The 21,157-nt window shown below is 43.4% G+C and overlaps 1 protein-coding gene across 1 annotated transcript in view; it reads left to right on the top strand.

Annotated features, from left to right (window-relative positions):
* LOC138666644 (zinc finger protein 850-like) overlaps nucleotides 1–21,157 on the top strand; it is a 209,245-nt gene that overhangs the window by 69,450 nt on the left and 118,638 nt on the right. Inside the window, exon 7 of the mRNA XM_069754836.1 lies at nucleotides 6,634–7,880. Within this exon, the coding sequence (XP_069610937.1) occupies nucleotides 6,634–7,880 (1,247 nt within the window). The remainder of the gene's footprint in view (nucleotides 1–6,633; nucleotides 7,881–21,157) is intronic.

Here is a 21,157-nt window from a genome sequence, read left to right as displayed (position 1 = left end):
TCTGATTTTTATTAATACTTTGTATTTATTTATTTTTTTTATTGAACTGTTCTGTCTGGTGCAATCCCCATTAGGAAATGTGCTCCACGATTGTTAATGCCATCCAGTGCACATCTTGCCACATGTATGCAGTCCTTGAGCAGCCGGTCGAGGGTGCATACTGCTGTGCGAGATGTGAGCACGTTGTGCATTTGGAAACCCAGATTCTGACTCTAAATGTGCAGCTGGCAACACTGAGATCCATAGACAACATGGAGAGGAGTCTTCTGCTCACGGAGCAGACGCTCAATGGGACAGATGAGGGGGGGGATGGTGGGATGGAGCTGCAGGACGATGAAGTAGCAAGCTGGGTGACAGTTAGGAAGCGGGGTAGAGGGAAGAGTGCCAGGGAGGCTAGTCCTGATCTGGAACACCCCAATAAGTTTGCTAAGTTGGCAGATGAGGGGGGTGCCAGTACAGGGGTAGCACTGCTGCAGCCAGGCATGTCCTCTGAAAGCCGGAGGAGTGACTGCTCCAGTAAGGAGGGAAATAGGAGAGCAGGGCAGGCCAGACAGGTGCTGGTAGTGGGCGACTCAATTATTAGGGGAACAGATAGGGCAATCTGTCACAAAGACAGGGATCGTCGAACGGTGTGCTGCCTACCTGGCGCTCGAGTCCGACACATCGCTGATCGGGTGGACAGATTATTGGGAGGGGCTGGTGAGGACCCAGCGGTCATGGTGCACATTGGCACTAATGACAAAGTTAGAGGTAGGTGGAAGGTCCTTAAAGATGATTTCAGGGAATTAGGCTGCAAGCTGAAAGCAAGGACCTCCAACGTGGTATTTTCCGAAATACTGCCGGTACCACGTGCCACGCCAGAGAGGCAACGGGAGATTAGGGAGGTTAATACGTGGCTCAAGAATTGGTGTAGGAAAGAGGGGTTTGGGTTCCTGCAGAACTGGGCCGACTTCTCAGTTGGCTACAGGCTCTACGCTAGGGACGGGCTGCACCTCAATGGGGAGGGTGCAGCTGTGCTGGGGGAGAGAATGGCTAGAAGGTTGGAGGAGTGTTTAAACTAGGAATTGGGGGGGGGGGAGGGTATTCATTTTATAGGAGGGGAAGATAGTGCAGACAGAGTCCTGGGCACAAATAAGGAAGTTGGGGGTGGCGGTGGCATGGGGGGTGGGGTCAGAACAGTTAATAATTTAAGAAATAGAAGTACAGAGAGGAACATAAAGTGCATGTATACTAATGCCAGAAGCCTCGCCAACAAAATGGACGAATTAGAACTAATGTTGTTGGAGCATAATTATGACATGGTGGGGATATCTGAAACGTGGCTGGATGAGAGCCATGACTGGGCTGTTAACTTGCAGGGCTATAGCCTGTTCAGAAATGACCGTACAGATAAGCGAGGGGGAGGGGTGTGTCTATATGTAAAATCATCCTTAAAACCCATCCTGCGCGATAATATAGGTGAATTTAATGAAAATGTAGAATCCCTGTGGGTGGAGATAAGGGGAGGGGGAAAAAATAATAAATTACTGATAGGGGTTTGTTATAAATCTCCAAAAATAATGGAAGCAATGGAGAATATCCTCGTAAAGCAAATAGATGAAGCTGCGACTCAAGGAGAAGTCATTATTATGGGGGACTTCAACTACCCTGAAATAGATTGGGGAACAGAAACCTGCAGTTCCAGCAAAGGTAATCGGTTTTTGACAATTATGAGAGACAATTACCTTTCACAACTGGTTCAGGACCCAACAAGAAGGGGGGCACTGCTAGACCTAATATTAACCAACAGGCCAGACCGCATATCAAATATAAGGGTTGGGGGTTACTTGGGAAATAGCGATCACAAAATAATAAGTTTTCATGTATCCTTTAAAAAGATGTGTAGTAGAGGGGTTACAAGGACACTAAACTTCAGGAGGGCAAATTTCCAACGGATGAGAGAGGATCTTGGTGCAATTAACTGGGACGATATCCTGAGACACAAAAATGCACAGAGAAAATGGGAGACGTTTATTAGCATCCTGGATAGGACCTGTGCACAGTATATACCGTATGGGAATAAACATATTAGAAATAGGAGGAAACCAATATGGCTAAATAGAGCTGTAAGGGGCGCAATAAGGGACAAAAAGAAAGCATTTAGAGAATTAAAGGAAGTAGGTAGTGAGGAGGCATTAAATAAATACAGAAAATTAAATAAATTCTGTAAAAAGCAAATCAAGGCAGCAAAGATTGAGACAGAGAGACTCATTGCCAGAGAGAGTAAAAATAATCCTAAAATATTCTTTAACTACATAAATAGTAAGAAACTAAAAAATGATAGTGTTGGCCCCCTTAAAAATAGTCTGGGTGAGATGGTGGATGAGGATGAGGAAAAAGCCAATATGCTAAATGACTTTTTTTCATCAGTATTTACACAAGAAAATCCCATGGCAGACAAAATGTCTAGTGATAAAAATTCCCAATTAAATGTCACCTGCTTAACCCAGCAGGAAGTGCGGCGGCGTCTAAAAATCACTAAAATTGACAAATCTCCGGGCCCGGATGGGATACACCCTCGAGTACTGCAGGAATTAAGTACAGTCATTGATAGACCATTATTTTTAATCTTTAAAGACTCCATAATAACAGGGTCTGTGCCACAGGACTGGCGTATAGCAAATGTGGTGCCAATATTCAAAAAGGGAACAAAAACTGAACTCGGAAACTATAGGCCACTAAGCTTAACCTCTACTGTGGGTAAAATCCTGGAGGGCATTCTAAGGGACGCTATACTGGAGTATCTGAAGAGGAATAACCTCATGACCCAGTATCAGCACGGGTTTACTAGGGACCGTTCATGTCAGACTAATTTGATCAGTTTCTATGAAGAGGTAAGTTCCGGATTGGACCAAGGGAACCCAGTGGATGTAGTGTATATGGACTTTTCAAAAGCTTTTGATACGGTGCCACACAAAAGGTTGATACATAAAATGAGAATAATGGGGATAGGGGAAAATATGTGCAAGTGGGTTGAGAGCTGGCTCAGGGATAGGAAACAAAGGGTGGTTATTAATGGAGCACACTCGGACTGGGTAGCGGTTAGCAGTGGGGTACCACAGGGGTCAGTATTGGGCCCTCTTCTTTTTAACATATTTATTAATGACCTTGTAGGGGGCATTCAGAGTAGAATTTCAATATTTGCAGATGACACTAAACTCTGCAGGGTAATCAATACGGAGGAGGACAATTTTATATTACAGGATGATTTATGTAAACTAGAAGCTTGGGCTGATAAATGGCAAATGAGCTTTAATGGGGATAAATGTAAGGTCATGCACTTGGGTAGAAGTAATAAGATGTATAATTATGTGCTTAATTCTAAAACTCTGGGCAAAACCGTCAATGAAAAAGACCTGGGTGTATGGGTGGATGACAAACTTAAATTCAGTGGCCAGTGTCAGGCAGCTGCTACAAAGGCAAATAAAATAATGGGATGCATTAAAAGAGGCATAGATGCTCATGAGGAGAATATAATTTTACCTCTATACAAGTCACTAGTTCGACCACACTTAGAATACTGTGCACAGTTCTGGTCTCCGGTGTATAAGAAAGACATAGCTGAACTGGAGCGGGTGCAGAGAAGAGCGACCAAGGTTATTAGAGGACTGGGGGGTCTGCAATACCAAGATAGGTTATTACACTTGGGGCTATTTAGTTTGGAAAAACGAAGACTAAGGGGTGATCTCATTTTAATGTATAAATATATGAGGGGACAGTACAAAGACCTTTCTGATGATCTTTTTAATCATAGACCTGAAACAGGGACAAGGGGGCATCCTCTGCGGTTGGAGGAAAAAAGGTTTAAGCATAATAACAGACACGGATTCTTTACTGTAAGAGCAGTGAGACTATGGAACTCTCTGCCGTGTGATGTTGTAATGAGTGATTCATTACTTAAATTTAAGAGGGGACTGGATACCTTTCTGGAAAAGTATAATGTTACAGGGTATATACACTAGATTCCTTGATAGGGCGTTGATCCAGGGAACTAGTCTGATTGCCGTATGTGGAGTCGGGAAGGAATTTTTTTCCCCAATGTGGAGCTTACTCTTTGCACATGGGTTTTTTTTGCCTTCCTCTGGATCAACATGTTAGGGCATGTTAGGTTAGGCTATGGGTTGAACTAGATGGACATATAGTCTTCCTTCAACCTTAATAACTATGTAACTATGTAACTATGTAACCCTGACACACCCCTAATCCTAATCCCAACCCTATTCCCAACTGTAAATGTAATCTAAACCCTAACCCTAACTTTAGCCCCAACCCTAACTGTAGCCCCAACCCTAACCCTAGCCCTAGCCCTAGCGGGAAAATGGAAATAAATACTTTTTTTAATTTTTCCCTAACTAAGGGGGTGATGAAGGGGGGTTTGATTTACTTTTATAGCGAGTTTTTTGGTGGATTTTTATGATTGGCAGCCGTCACACACTGAAAGACGCTTTTTATTGCAAAAAATATTTTTTGCGTTACCACATTTTGAGAGCTATAATTTTTCCATATTTTGGTCCACAGAGTCATGTGAGGTCTTGTTTTTTGCGAGACGAGTTGACGTTTTTATTGGTAACACTTTGGGCACGTGACATTTTTTTATCGCTTTTTATTCCGATTTTTGTGAGGAAGAATGACCAAAAACCAGCTATTCATGAATTTCTTTTGGGGGAGGCGTTTATACCGTTCTGCGTTTGGTAAAATTGATAAAGCAGTTTAATTCTTCGGGTCAGTTCGATTACAGCGACACCTCATTTATATCATTTTTTTATGTTTTGGCGCTTTTATACGATAAAAACTTTTACAGAAAAAAATTATTTTTGCATCGCTTTATTCTCAGGACTAACTTTTTTATTTTTTTGCTGATGATGCTGTATGGTGGCTCGTTTTTTGCGGGACAAGATGACGTTTTCAGCGGTACCATGGTTATTTATATCTGTCCTTTTGATTGCGTGTTATTCCACTTTTTGTTCGGCGGTATGATAATAAAGCGTTGTTTTTTGCCTCGTTATCTTTTTTTTTTTTTCTGTGTTTGCTGAAGGGGTTAACTAGTGGGCCAGTTTTATAGGTTGGGTCGTTACGGACGCGGCGATACTAAATATGTGTACTTTTATTGTTATTTTTTAATTTAGATGAAGAAATGTATTTATGGGAATAATATTTTTTTTTTTCATTATTTTGGAATTTTTTATTTTATTTTTTTTTTTTACACATTTGGAATTTTTTTTTAACTTTTTTATTTTGTCCCAGGGGGGGGACATCACAGATCAATGATCTGACAGTTTGCACAGCACTCTGTCAGATCACTGATCTGACTTGCAGCACTGCAGGCTTCACAGTGCCTGCTCTGAGCAGGCTCTGTGAAGCCACCTCCCTCCCTGCAGGACCCGGATCCGCGGTCATCTTGGATCCGGGCCTTGAGCAGGCAGGGAGGGAGGTAAGACCCTCGCAGCAACGCGATCACATCGCGTTGCTGCGGGGGGCTCAGGGAAGCCCGCAGGGAGCCCCCTCCCTGCACGATGCTTCCCTGTACGCGGTGTGCCGGGGGTTAATGTGCCTGGGGCGGTCCGTGACCGCTCCTGGCACATAGTGCCGGATGTCAGCTGCGATAAGCAGCTGACACCCGGCCGCGATCGGCGGCGCACACACACACACACACACACACACACACACACACACACACACACACAGTATATATGTCTTAAAGAATATTTGAGACCATGGATCCATTGTATGTCCGTTTTGCAAACCTGCGAGAAAATCTCGCAGTACGGATTACATACGGAGAATGGCATGCGCAAAATACGCTGACACACCCTGCCTATGGATGACATACGGATCACTATTTTGGGAACATTTCTGCATATTACAGCCCTAAAAAAACGGACCTTATTTTCATACACTGAGTGTGACGCCGTCCTTACTCTTAGTGACTGGACAGAGTCTGCACTGCCCAGAGATTGTTTTCAATGTCTCCTCCATTTCCAGCACTTGCAGAATGAATAAGGCAGCGCCTGGTGACAGAAGCAGACGTCATAGGAGCAAGTCCCAGAGGAGATGTAACCACATCATTTGCAGATGCAATAATATGACAAAATGGCAAAACTGAGCAGTAGAAATCCCCACATAAACCAATGTGGTTTAGGCACATTACAAGGCTCAGAAGCGAGGGGGAGATTTGACTTTGGGAGAGCAGATTTTGCTGGATTTGTTTATGGAAGCCATGTCTCTTTTAAAGAGACTGAGCCACTAATAATGTGATAAACTCTGTTTTTCCATTGACAGATTATGGACTTGAGTGGGGACTTGTTTTTTGTAAGATGAGTATACAGTAACTTTTTATTGCCATTATTTTCTCCTATATAACAATGGTGGCTTTTTATTCCATATGTGGGAGGCAGAATGGAAAAACAGTTGGACACCACGTTCTACTGGTTCATGCTATAAAGTTTTCTATTCTACTGTGAACTATCAGTTTCTTGGTGAATGATTCAATATGTTACATAAACTGCCAGTGAAAATTTCAAGTTAAGTAGAAATGTTCAGAAATATAAAATTTGAGGATATTTTATTGAAAAATAAGTTGTTTTTTTTTCTCAGCAGATGACTGTACCAGGAGATCAGAGGGACAGCTGACATCTTCAATTTTTAAATCTGATGATCTTGAGATCCTACAGGATACAATTGAAGTGAATGCCATTACTCCAGATATACCATCATCCATTCACAGCAAATATCTGTCATCTGATCCTTTCAAACAGATCCTGTCCTCTGATTCATTACCGACTACTAAGGAAAATCAAAGTCACACAATAAGCATTAAAAAACTAACTGCTCCTAAAGCAAAGAAGCCATTTTTATGTTCAGAATATGGAAATAGCTTTCCCCTTCAAAAGTCTTTTCTTAAGCATCAAAAAATTCACACAGCAGAAAATAGATTTTCTTGTTTCAAATGTGGGAAATGTTTTAACCAGAAGTCAGATCTTGTTATACACCAGAGAACTCACACAGGGGAGGAGCCTTTTTCATGTTCAGAATGTGGGAAATATTTTAACCAGAAAGCGCATCTTGATCACCACCAGAGAACCCACACAGGGGAGAAGCCTTTTTCATGTTCAGAATGTGGGAAATGTTTTATCCGGAAAGTGAATCTTGATCAGCACCAGATAACCCACACAGGGGAGAAGCCTTTTTCATGTTCAGAATGTGGGAAATATTTTAACCAGAAAGCGCATCTTGATCACCACCAGAGAACCCACACAGGGGAGAAGCCTTTTTCATGTTCAGAATGTGGGAAATGTTTTATCCGGAAAGTGAATCTTGATCAGCACCAGAGAACCCACACAGGGGAGAAGCCTTTTTCATGTTCAGAATGTGGGAAATATTTTAACCAGAGAGTGCATCTTGATCAGCACCAGAGAACCCACACAGGGGAGAAGCCTTTTTCATGTTCAGAATGTGGGAAATATTTTAATCAAAAAGCGCATCTTGATCACCACCAGAGAACCCACACAGGGGAGAAGTCTTTTTCATGTTCAGAATGTGGGAAATGTTTTAACCAGAAAGCGCATCTTGATCAGCACCAGAGAACCCACACAGGGAAGAAGCCTTTTTCATGTTCAGAATGTGGGAAATGTTTTACCCGGAAAGCGTATCTTGATCACCACCAGATAACCCATACAGGGGAGAAGCCTTTTTCTTGTTCAGAATGTGGGAAATGTTTTAAGAGGAAAGCGGATTTGGTTAGGAACCAGAGAATTCACACAGGAGAGAAGCCTTTTTCATGTTCAGAATGTGGGAAATGTTTTACCCGGAAATCCGCTTTAGGTAATCACCAGAGAACCCACATAGGGGATAAGCCTTTTTCATGTTCTTAATATGGGAAATGTTGAAAATGCAAATTGTATTTTCTTAAAGGGGTTGTCGTCATATTAGGCCTCGTTAAAATAAAAAAAATCATATTCACCTTTCGTGCCTGTGCTGTTCTGGCAGTATCGGCACTTGCATTGTTGGGGCTCATATGAGGTTGTTACATTACACAAGCCCTGTGCCCAATGAGCCCCAGCTTCACTGTTCCCACCCTCAGACGTATGTAACATTAACAGGAAGCCAGGGCTGCGACTTCTCTTTGACTTCTTATATTTCGATTTGTCGGTGACGCAACGCACAACGCTTCCAAAAACGCATTGTTTTGTTACGCATGCGTCCATCTTTGGCTTGATTTTGGACGCAAAAAAATGCAACTTGCTGCGTCCTCTGCGCCCTGACGCTTGCGCCAAAAATGACGCATGCGTCACAAAACGCAAGACAACGCATGTCCATGTGCCCCCATGTTAAATATAGGGGTGCATGACGCATGCGTCGCTATGCATCGCCGAACCTGCGCCCGACGCAACGCAAATGTGAACGTAGCCTTATACGGGAAGAAACAATGCAGTGGGGAAATTAAGTATTTGACACACTGCTGATTTTGCAAGTTTTTCCACTTACAAACAATGGAGAGGTCTGTAATATTTATAGTAGGTATACTTCAACTGCGAGAGACAGAATCTAAAAGTAAAAATCAGAAAATCACATTCTATGATTTTTAAATAACTAAAATGCATTTTGTTGCATGAAAAGTATTTGATCACCTACCAGCCAGCAAGAATTCTGGCTCTCACAGACCTGTTAGTTTTTCTTTAAGAAGCCGCCTACTCTGCACTCATTACCTGCATTATTTACACCTGTTTGAACTCGTTACCTGTATAAAAGACACACACGTACACACAGTACACACATACTCCAAACTCTCCACTATGGCCAAGACCAAAGAGTTGTCTAATATCACCAGGGATTAAATTGTAAACCTGCACAAGGTTGGCATGAGCTACAGGACAATAGGCAAGCATCTCGATTAGAAGGGAACAACTGGTTGCTCAATTATTAGAAAATGGAAGAAACAAGATGACTGTCAATCTTTCTCAGTCTGGGGCTCCATGCAAGATCTCACCTTGTGGGGTAAGGATGATTCTGATAAAGGTCAGGAATCAGTCAAGATTGGGAGGACCTCGTCAATGATCTAAAGAGAGCCAGGACCACAGTCTTAAACATTACCATTAGTAACATACTACGCCATCGTGGATTAAAATCCTGCAGGTGACGCAAGGTCCCCTGCTCACGCCAGCACATGTCCAGGCCTGTTTGAAGTTTGTCAGTGAACAACTGGATGATCCATATGAGGCATGAGAGACAGTCATGTGGTCAGATGAGACCAAAATAGTACTTTTTAGTATCAATTTCTCTCACCGTGTTTGGACTAAGAAGGAGAGTGAATACAACCCCAAGAACACTGTCCCACCTGTGAAGCATGGTGGGGGAAGCGTAATACGTTAGGGTTGCTTTTCTGCAAAGGGGACAGGAAGACTGCACCATATTGAAGGGAAGTATGGATGGAGTCATATATTGTGAGATTTTAGCCAACAACCTCCCACCCTCAATAAGCGCATTGATTCCAGCATGAAAATGATCCAAAACATTCAGGGCAACTAAGGAGTGGCTCCGTAAGGAGCATTTCAAGGTCCTGGAGTGGTCTAGCCAGTCTCCAGACCTGAACCTGATAGAAAATCTTAGAGAGCTGTCCAGCTACAGCCCCGAAACTTGAAAGACATGGAGAAGGTCTATATCAGTGTTTCTCAACTCCAGTCCTCAAGACCCCACAACAGGTCATGTTTTCAGGATTTCCTTAGTATTGCACAGGTGATAATTTCATCACCTGCTCAATCATTAATTCCATTGCCTATGCTATACTAAGGAAATCTTGAAAACATGACCTGTTGTGTGGTCTTGAGGACTGGAGTTGAGAAACACTGGTCTATATGGTGACGCCGCAACATGGCGCCGGTGCGCCGCTGTACAGGTGTTGGATATCTGTATATCAGAGTCCACTATATAAGGGCTTCAACAACAAGAGGATCTCCCCTCCTGACGAAGCTGCCGTTGCAGTGAAACGCGCGTCGAGGTGCGCCCAGCCGGTACGACCCCTCTCTCCCTCGCTCCAGCATGACCACAGGTAGATATCACTCCTAGCTGCAAGCTTCTCCCATTTTTCTGGAGACTATTGCGCCTATACTGATATCACTATATTGGAGTGTAGGAATAGTTACATGCCCTGTGGGATCACTGCATTATCAGCACTTATAAGGGAGTTATCAGCTGATTATGGTCACTTGTTACCTTATGTGATATATGTTAGGGGGTTGTACCAGTCTGTAGCTTCTGTTCTGACCTTGTATCTGTTTATCTTAACGTCTCACCAGTGTGTTATAGTATTTATATTATCTATATGTATTTTTAGATTTTTTCTAATAAAATTGTGGTTTTAGTAATTATCTTCTTGATCCAGAGTCTTCATAGTTCTTTATTGGTGTGTAGTGTTTGTTTATGAAGGGATCTTGTTACTGGATATGAGGGTGTGTTGCTTCATATATGGAGGAGTAGGCCAAAATCCTTGCTGCAATGTGTGCAATCTTGGTGAAGAACTACAGGAAATGTCTGACCTCTGTAATTGCAAACAAAGGTTTCTGTACCAAATATTAAGTCCTGTTTTTATATTGTATCAAATACTTATTTCATGTAATAAAATGCAAATTAATTATGTAAAAATCATACAATGTGATTTTCTGGATATTTTTATTATTCTGTTTCTTACAGTTGAAGTATTTCTATGATAAAAATTCCCTTTTTTTATAAATTGGAAAACATACAAAATCAACAGTGCATCGAATACTTACAGTATTTTGGCCACTGTATGTTTTTGACAAATTGTACAAAAACATAACATAATTAAATGAGAAGGGGAAATTACCTTAGAACTTACCGTATTTCTTGGACTGAGACACACTTTTTTTAATTAGATCATCTTTATTAAGAAAATTACACAGTAAAGTTTTTACAAAGACAACATCAGTAGAACAAAGATATTTTAAATGTTACAGGATATCGTTATATGTTCTTGTTATACATAACTTTATTGTATTTTATCTGCCAAGGATTTGATTTTTTTCATTCAAACAAATACAAAAATAATACTCCAGAGAAATCACCAAATACCATTTTTATTAAAGATAAAGCGATTTCTCCAGTAGGAGCCCAATCTCCTGCACTCCCCGAACATATCTAAGAAATGTGCATCTCCTGTTCCACATCTTGGACAATCTGCATTTGGACGTACCCCAATTCTAAAAAGAAAGCCTTGTTCTATATACTCCTATGTACAAGGTATATCTGGGAGAGGCTCTGAGATTCCCATGGGGACAGTCTAGGTGTGAACTCCAATACCTCTTTTCACTGTTTTTCCATAATCAGCCTCACATCTGCTTCCTATTTTAATGTAGCTATCAGGGGATGGTTTCCCATGTGAGACTGTAAGAGTTGCTGATAGATGTTTGAAATTAATCCGGTTGTGTATTTTGCCACCGCTATTGAGACTAGTAAATAATTTTTCTGTACATCCGGTGCTGCAGCGCTAAGTTGAGTCAGATATGCATGCCTAAGTTGTAGGTATTGAAAGAAGAGGCCGTGAGGCTATCCAAACTCTTGTTGTTTGTTAAAAGCTTTTAAGTGTTCAACTTTCTACTAGCTGATCTAAAGTCTGAATTTCCCTTGATTCCCAACCTCTGAAACCAGTCAACTTGTCAAACTCCAACAGTCGCTGATTTTCCCATAATGGGGTAACAGTATTCCCTAATCCCCTACAGTCTCTTCCCCTGTCCCACACCTTGTATGTCATTACTAAGGTTGGTTTCTATCTGTACTAAGTGCCCCCCTCCACCACCTATATGGGCGACACACATTTATTGTCCTGAAGGACATGACTACCATTCTTGCCCAGACTTTCTCTTTTTCCCCACCCATGAAAATGTTGCATCTGCGAAGCTATAAAATAGATCCATGGATCTGGAATCTCCAAACCTCCTTCAGTTTTGTCCCTTTGAAGTGGCGCCAGTTTTATCCTTGCATTTCTCTTGCACCATATCAGTTCTCTGAACAAAGACTGCACCTTTTGGCATATGGAAGGAGGGATCCAATATGGGGAATTGTGAAGCAAATACAACAATTGTTGCATCAAAGTAACTTTAATGAGATTCCCCCGACCTATTACAGATGGAGGAAATTACACCACACAGTTATTTTTGGATGTAAATCTGTCTAGTAAGGGGTTAATGTTTAACACTATATAGTCTGTAATATTAGACCCGACCACCAGACATAGATATTTAATCTGTTCCACCACTTGTGTCGGAGCTGGTGCAATTGTTTCCATGTGTGGGAGAGAGTCAGTGGGAATATAGAGGACTTATCCCAATTGATGCTTAGGCCTGATCTCGCACCAAACTCCATTATATATCTGTCATTATTGGCCCACAGATGACTATATCGCCCATAAACAGCGTCATTGGCACACTGACTCACCTTCTCTGTGAAGTTATTACACGCAAAACCAATGAAGTCCTTGGAATCTCTGTTTACATGTCAGTGGCTTATTGTTAATGGAACTAGGAGAGGTGAGAGCGGCGCCCCTGTCTTGTACCCCTGCCCAACTCACATGGCCCTGATAATCGACCATTTACTCTCAATCTAGTGGATGGTGGCCCATAGAGAACATTGACCCAATTTATAAACTTATGACCAAATCCCATGCATAATTCCACTGGACGCTGTTGGAAGCTTTCATAGCGTCAGGGACATTATTGCTCTATTTCCAGCCTCATTACTCATCTGTACAGTAAGATATCACTGGCTTGATGTTGGTGCCATAGATCTGTTCAGCATAAATCCTGTTTGTCTTCATGGATCCCTTTCGCTATCCTTTTATTTTCCTATTCGCGAGTACTTTGGATAATATTTCATTATCTGCAGTCGGTATATTGGACAATAAGTCTGGGGATTCAGGGTTTTCTCCCGGACAATAGTTGCTTCATTTATAGATGTGGGCAATCTTCCTACTGATGCGGCTCCTCAAAAAGCCCAATAATTCTGGTAACAAGATCCCCCCCCATATTCTTTATAGGATTCTCCTGGGAAACCATCGGACCCCGGGGCTTCTTCATTTTGGAGTTTACTCACTGCCTCCTCCAACTCCTCTACTGTCCATGGCCCATCCAAGAGCAAACTAAGATCTACGGACAGTTCAGGGAGTGAAGAGCAAACTAGGATCTAGGGACAGTTCAGGGAATGAACAGCAAACTAGGATCTAAGGACAGTTCAGGGAGCAAAGAGCAAACTAGGACCTATGGACAGTTCAGGGAGCGAAGAGCAAACTAGGATCTACGGAGAGTTCAGCGAGTGAAGAGCAAACTAAGATCTACGTACAGTTGAGCGAGCGACGAGAAAACTAGGATCTATGGACAGTTCAGGGAGCATTATAATGTGTAAGTACAGGGATCTATCGTGAGATTCCCAGAAACCAAGCATCCCGAAGATAAGCATCGAGATCAAGCAGTTATTCCATGGCAGTTAGGGCAGGGGTCAGGTAACCCACACTCTGATCTACCTTTTATCCATGTGCTTTGTTCCCATCCTCTTATGTTCCCTTGCCATCCACATTCACTGCCCCATCCCCCCTCCATCACGACTCATAAATCAGCTCCTCTCTCCTTCACTCTCCCATGTACAGCTCCCATCCACTTCTCACCTTCCTGAAAATTCTCAGCCCATCTTGCCCAAACACAATGAACAAAAAAAACTTTGTACAATTCCAAAAACTACTTGTTCTTTATCTTCATACTCCTTCTGATCTTGGGGGATATCTCCCCCAACCTCAACCCCCAATTCAATCACTCTCATTCCCTTCCTTTGAGGTCCACACAATCAGGCTCTTTCATCCTCTCTCCCTCAGAGTAGCGGTCATATATTGGCCCCAGGCTCGCCCACCCAGTTCCTTGACCACTTCTCAGCCTGGCTGCCGCACTTCATGTCCTGAGAGCTCCCAACCCTTATCTTCCACATCTGCATCCCAGCTTCTATCACTAACCACTTCTCTCAGCCTCTAACAGCTCTCAACCTCTGAAACACACAAAGATGGTAACACCCTTGACCTGGTCTTTGTCTGGCTCTGTTCGATCTCCTATCTATATAACTCACCACTTCCCCTCTCTGAGCACAACATTCTCTCCTTCACACACAGCAGGGCCCATGAGTAGCGGCCCATCTCTGGTGCTGGCAGTGGAAGCGGGCAGTTATGTGATCAAGTATGTGATATGTACAGTGGGGCAAAAAAGTATTTAGTCAGTCAGCAATAGTGCAAGTTCCACCACTTAAAAAGATGAGAGGCGTCTGTAATTTACATCATAGGTAGACCTCAACTATGGGAGACAAACTGAGAAAAAAAAAATCCAGAAAATCACATTGTCTGTTTTTTTAACATTTTATTTGCATATTATGGTGGAAAATAAGTATTTGGTCAGAAACAAAATTTCATCTCAATACTTTGTAATATATCCTTTGTTGGCAATGACAGAGGTCAAACGTTTTCTGTAAGTCTTCACAAGGTTGCCACACACTGTTGTTGGTATGTTGGCCCATTCCTCCATGCAGATCTCCTCTAGAGCAGTGATGTTTTTGGCTTTTCGCTTGGCAACACGGACTTTCAACTCCCTCCAAAGGTTTTCTATAGGGTTGAGATCTGGAGACTGGCTAGGCCACTCCAGGACCTTGAAATGCTTCTTACGAAGCCACTCCTTCGTTGCCCTGGCGGTGTGCTTTGGATCATTGTCATGTTGAAAGACCCAGCCACGTTTCATCTTCAATGCCCTTGCTGATGGAAGGAGGTTTGCACTCAAAATCTCACGATACATGACCCCATTCATTCTTTCATGTACCCGGATCAGTCGTCCTGGCCCCTTTGCAGAGAAACAGCCCCAAAGCATGATGTTTCCACCACCATGCTTTACATTAGGTATGGTGTTTGATGGATGCAACTCGGTATTCTTTTTCCTCCGAACACGACAAGTTGTGTTTCTACCAGTTTGGTTTCATCAGACCATAGGACATTCTCCCAAAACTCCTCTGGATCATCCAAATGCTCTCTAGCAAACTTCAGATGGGCCCGGACATGTACTGGCTTAAGCAGTGGGACACGTCTGGCACTGCAGGATCTGAGTCCATGGTGGCGTAGTGTGTTACTTATGGTAGGCCTTGTTACATTGGTCCCAGCTCTCTGCAGTTCATTCACTAGGTCCCCCCGCGTGGTTCTGGGATTTTTGCTCACCGTTCTTGTGATCATTCTGACCCCACGGGGTGGGATTTTTCGTGGAGCCCCAGATCGAGGGAGATTATCGGTGGTCTTGTATGTCTTCCATTTTCTTTTTTTTTTTTTCCAAACTGTTTTTATTAAACATTTTCAATTAAACATTTTCAACATTAGTATATTAACATGCAAACATAGGTACAAGGAATTACCTCCCTCTTTCCGGTATTACAGAAGCCCATTATTAAAGACGGTAACTATTTTAGCGTTCCAATTTGCAAATTAAGGCAAAGTACCTCTCAATCAAGATAAACATAAGGCTAAAAACATAGAATTCAACATGGAAATACAATATGAGTGGACTACCACTCTGTAACTAGATAACCTCAAATGATGAGAGAGGGGAAGTTATAGCTAGAGAAAAAATGAAAAACAAAAAAGAGGGGTCAACAAACAGACTAGGGAAAGTCGAAGGGAGGGAAGGGGGGGGGTGGGACACACGGCTCCGCACTTCGCCCAATGTGTTATTTAGGAGACAACTCCGCTCACAAGGGTGTTCGGCCCGCTACCACCTGTTCCAGAAACCATGTAGTTGTACAGAAGCATTGTTTGAGCCTCTGTTGTATATGCGTTGGAAGGATGGGTATAAGTGGCTGCCATAGTTCAAAAAAATTTTGGGTTTTTAGTTCCTTCTGAAGGGATGCTTCCACCCAATCCATCCTAAATAGGAAGGAGAGCTTGTCCAGGAAGATCCTCAGGGTGGGCACATTAGGTGCCAGCCAGGTTTGTAAAATCGTTTTCCGGGCCGAGGCCGAAATCATGTACAAGAATTTTCTACCATGAGTGGGGATCACAGCCCCTTCATTAGTAATGTACCCGAAAAGAGCCCAGGCTGGGGTGAGAGCTACTCTATATGATGTATGCGTATGAGTAAATACAAGTATGTGTTGCCAAAATTGTTGGATTTGTGAGCAAGCCCATAAACAGTGGAACATGTCTGCCTCGGCCTCTCCACACCTGGAACAGATCGGACTCGGTATATTACCCATAAGAAAGTTGCGCCTTGGCGAGATATAGGATCTATGCATAATCTTCAACGCCATTTCCCAATAAGATATAAACGGTGTAAATTTAAGCGTGTTCCTCAACATTTGTAAAATCAGAGTAGGTGTCAATGACGGGTCACGGAGCTGCCACTTCATTATTCCTGTGGAATGTTCTTCCCTCTTGGTCTCAGTTCTTAGGAATGTATAGTAGTCTGACACAAGCCGTTTCGTCAGCTTGCATGTGGTAAGTTTGGTTATCAGCTTATCCTGCCAGTCATTATCACTGAAGCCACAAGTAACACTCGTCACATAGCTCTGTAGTTGCATGAAGTGGAAAGGGTGTGTATTGATGAAATCAAATAAAAGTGTCGCCTGGTTGAAAGTAAGGACCTTTTTGGAATGTACATCCACTATGTCTCCCACCCTGCCCAGGCCTAGTGTTTGCCAACCATGAAAAATGTGGTGTGCCTTCCCTGCCTGAAACCTAGAATTAGTACAAAACGTCTGTGCCAGTGACACCCGTGGCAATAGCCCCAACCCACGGCGTATGACAACCCAAGACCGCCAAATTGTTGTAAACAGAGGATTGGCTCTCAGCTCCTGGGGCATCAATGTATAAGGCTCATGTAATACGTTTACCAGTGACCTACCTCCCATTAGTGATGTTTCAACCGCTAGAGCTGAGTATATAGAGGTACCCTTCAACCAGTCTCGGAGAATTCGCATATTTGCTGCCAGGTTATACAGCTTAATGTCTGGGAAATTCACTCCGCCACTGGTTCGGGTTTGTGTGAGGGTGTGGAATCCTATTCTGGGCCTCTTCCCTTGCCAAATAAATCTGCGAAACAAACGGTTAATATTATGTTCATCCACTGGTCTCAGATAAAATGGCAGGACATTAAATAGATATAATAATCGGGGAAATGAGATCATTTTTATCAAATTTGCCCGGCCTATGAAGGACAAGGTAAACTTTTCCCATGCTGTCAACTCGTCCTGTAATGAGGTGATGTATGTTTGCAGGTTAGTTTTGTAAAGTTTTGCCGGGTCTCTCGTGATCTGGACCCCCAGGTAAGTCAAGGAGTGAGTCTTCCAGTGCAAAGAGTGTTCCTGTGTCCAACGTGGTTCAGAAGGCCCAGAGAGCATCATTGCCTCAGACTTACCAACATTTATGGTGAAACCCACCAACGCCCCCTTCTGTTCTATTGTTCTAAGGAGCGGGCCCAGGGACTCCCGCGGGTTTGACAGGAAAATCAATAAGTCATCAGCAAAGGCCACAATCTTAATTTCTGTCGCCCCATATCGTATGCCCTGAAGACCTGTCCAGCCATGGAGATACTGTAAGAAAGGGTCCAAAGCCAGGTTGAACAATAAGGGTGATATCGGGCATCCCTGTCTCGCCCCTCTTTCCAAATTAATCCGGGGAGACATCAAGTTGTTCACCCATAGCCTAGTAGTCGCGCCACGTTGAATATTCTGCAGAAATCCCAGAAAAGTATCTCCAAAACCCCTGTAGCGCAATACTGTATTTAAAAATTTCCATGAGATCGAATCAAACGCTTTCTCCGCGTCAAGGCTGAGAAGCATTGTCCGGGGGTAGTTTTGTTGTTTGGCCATAACCGTAGCCGCCACCGCCAATCGGACCCCTAAGGTCGAGTGTCGCCCCCTCGTAAACCCCAACTGTGAGGGTGTCAATACCTGTGGCAGAAATACCTGCAGTCTATTCGCCAATATTTTAGCTAAAAGTTTGTAGTCAACATTCATTAGTGAAATAGGGCGAAAGGAGCTCACATCAAGGGGATCTTTATTTGGTTTGGGTATAAGAATTGTGTGGGCCTCATGAAAGCCCTCCACCACCTCCCCTTTAAGATAAATATCATTGAGTATATCCACTAGAATAGGGGTATTATACGGTTGCAAAAGCTTATAATATTCTATGGTCAGTCCATCAGGTCCCGGAGACTTATTATTATGGAAAGATTTAATCGTCGATTGCACCTCCTCAATGGTTATCGGGGCAGACAAGAAATCTCTCTGCTCTGCTGTCAGCTTTGTGGGCTCCACCGAGGAAATTAAGTCCCATGCACCCTGGGCGTCATACGGTCTCTCTTTATAAAGTGTGGTATAGTATGTTATAAACGCCTGTTGTATCTCAAGTGGCGAGGTGACTAGTCGGTTACTTTTGGGTTGTTGAATCTGCAGGATTGTGCGCTTGGAGGTATGCGGCTTAGTCAGACGGGCCAGTAAACTACCCGTCTTCCCCCCCCCCCCCCATCTATGGTAATGATTTTTTGTGAACTCTATATTCCTGGTTGCCTGGGTGATAGTAAAAGCATCTAGCAGTTGTTTGGCGGAGAAGTAATTTTGTTTATTAATGTCTGTAGGGTCTCTCAAGTACTCCTGGTGCATGGCTAGCAGGTCAGTGTGAAGAAGATTATACCTAGACCTCCTCTCCTTTTTTTGGTGTATCATGTATGAAATGATATGGCTTCTCATGACGGCCTTAGATGTGCGCCACATCAGTGAGGTATCCGAAGATGAGGACATGTTATCGTCCAAGAAGTTGTTCCAATGGACCTGGAGAAACCGCTTGAAATCCTCTGAGTCAACCAAATAGGATGGAAACCTCCAGGGCGCCGAAGAGCCCCTCGAAGACTCCATCCTCAGTTGCAGTTTAATTGGTGCGTGGTCAGATATCATGATAGTCTCTATTGTGGTTTCTGATATCCTTTCGAATAGAGCCTCTGCTACTAAGAAGTAATCTATCCTAGAATGGGTATCATGGACCCTCGAGTAGAATGTGTAATCCCTTTCCGTGGTATGAAGCACCCGCCACGGATCGCACAACCCAGCGCGCTGCATAATCTTTAAAATGATTAAAGTAGCTCGTTTGTCATGGGAAGCCGCGGAAGACCTGTCCAGGTGTGGAGCAAGGACAGCATTAAAGTCGCCGCCCACAATTAAATTATCTGTGCGCTTTGTCAGAATAAATTGATATAACTCTGAAAAGAAAGTAGTATTGGGATAATTTGGGGCGTAGATATTCAATAGTGTGTATACTGTGTTTCCAATTTGGATCGCAAGATATAAAAACCGTCCCTCCGTGTCTGAGTATTCATCAAGCAAGGTGTAAGGCAGAGAATTCCCCAACAAAATCGCCACTCCGCGCAACTTGGAAACAAACGGCGCTGAATAGCAATGCTGAATCCAAGGTGCTCTCAAAGTGTTATCATCCCCTTGCCTCCAGTGAGTCTCCTGCAAGAAGACCACATCAGGCTTCAGCCTCTTTAGGTGCGTAAGGACCCGTTTACGTTTAATCGGGGAATTCAGGCCCGCCACATTCCAGGATACAAAAGCGTATGGCTGTGTGTTAAGCGGTGTGTTACTCATCCTACCCCAGTCCTGGGCGTCTCAAAATGCTGAAAATCCTGCATCTGGATCCTGTGGTCCCTGTCCCAGCGAGCAGGAGCCTCCAGGAAGTCGGTAAGGCGTACGGAGTCGTGTGCTGGTGGGGAGGGGAAGGGGAGTCCACACAAGGGTAAAAACAGCATAAGAACAAACCTATGATAGAAAAACATCAATTATAACATATAAAAGCATTAATTTGAAGTCGTGAGCATACAGGGTAGAACATTGCAATAATCTCAAGCTAGGTGTTTAACACCCAATAACTTCTCCTAGCCAGTGTCCTCTTGGCGAATGAGCCTAGCCCCAGCCTCATCAGGATCTGTGTACACCGTAAAACGCCCATTTTCCAGCACTCTGAGTTTAGTAGGATATTGCAACTGGAATCTAATGTTGTGTTCCGCCAGATAGGAGCACACAGGCGTAAATAATTTTCTTTTGTCTGAGACCTGTTTTGAAAAGTCCTGAAAAATTAAAATCTTGAAACCTCGGACTGAGACATTGCGCTTTTGTCGATATGCTCTAAGGATTGCTTCCTTAGACACGTAGTGCAGGAATTTGGCTATTGCAGGTCTCGGTCTCTTGTTGTCTGCTGGCATGGTGTCCCCTATACGGTGAGCCCTTTCAAGCAGTGGGGGGTATTGTGGAAAGGAGAGTTCCAGAGCTGCGGGCAAGTCCTTGGTCAGGAAAAGAGTAAGGTCCTCTCCTCTGATGTTTTCTGGGATACCCACAAATCGTAGATTATTTCTTCGGCTGCGATTTTCCAGATCATCATTGTGCTCCCTCAGTTGCTTAATTTCCTCCTGTTGCTGTGCAAGCATCTGATGGAGCTCTGTGGTTGATGTTTCACATGTCTGGATGCGAGCCTCCAGGTTCCCCACTGTGTGCGATAGAGTCGTGACCTGCACCAGCACTGCTGTGATTGAGTCCTGTAATTCATCGAATTTCTTGTCAAACATGGGCATTAGGATACGTGAAACATCCAGAGCCAGAGTGTCAGCTTTGGTTTGCCCTGAGTTGTTCTGGGGGTGTACTTTAGCAGGTTGCCCACTTGAGGGCGAGCCTGTACCTGCATGTTTAGGAGGTGATGGAGCAGGCTCAGTCATTGCTTTTGTCTTGTCCTTACTGATAAGGTCTGTGGTCTTTTTTAGTGATTTGGGTGCCATGTTATACTCAGGTACTGTAAGAAACCTTTCCATTAGATTAGCAATATCAAAAAAAAAAAAAAAAAAATGAGGCTTATGTGGCGGCTTCGGAGAACTGTACGACCTTCTACCCCATGTCTCTACTCACGGGACTTCAAATCATTTAACAAAGGGCTACAAAACCTTCCATTGCGTGGATTATTACTGAGCTCGGAAGCACTTTCAGCTCCTTCTGGTGAGTCACATGCAGCCCTGTAACAGTCTCCGATCAGTGCAAGAAAGGCTGTGCAGCAACCAGT

This window comes from Ranitomeya imitator, chromosome 2 (assembly GCF_032444005.1).
Source record: "Ranitomeya imitator isolate aRanImi1 chromosome 2, aRanImi1.pri, whole genome shotgun sequence".
In the NCBI taxonomy this organism is placed as follows: Eukaryota; Metazoa; Chordata; class Amphibia; order Anura; family Dendrobatidae; genus Ranitomeya; species Ranitomeya imitator.
The sequence above is the reverse complement of the archived record's forward strand: the minus strand, read 5'-3'. Positions and strand labels throughout refer to the sequence as shown.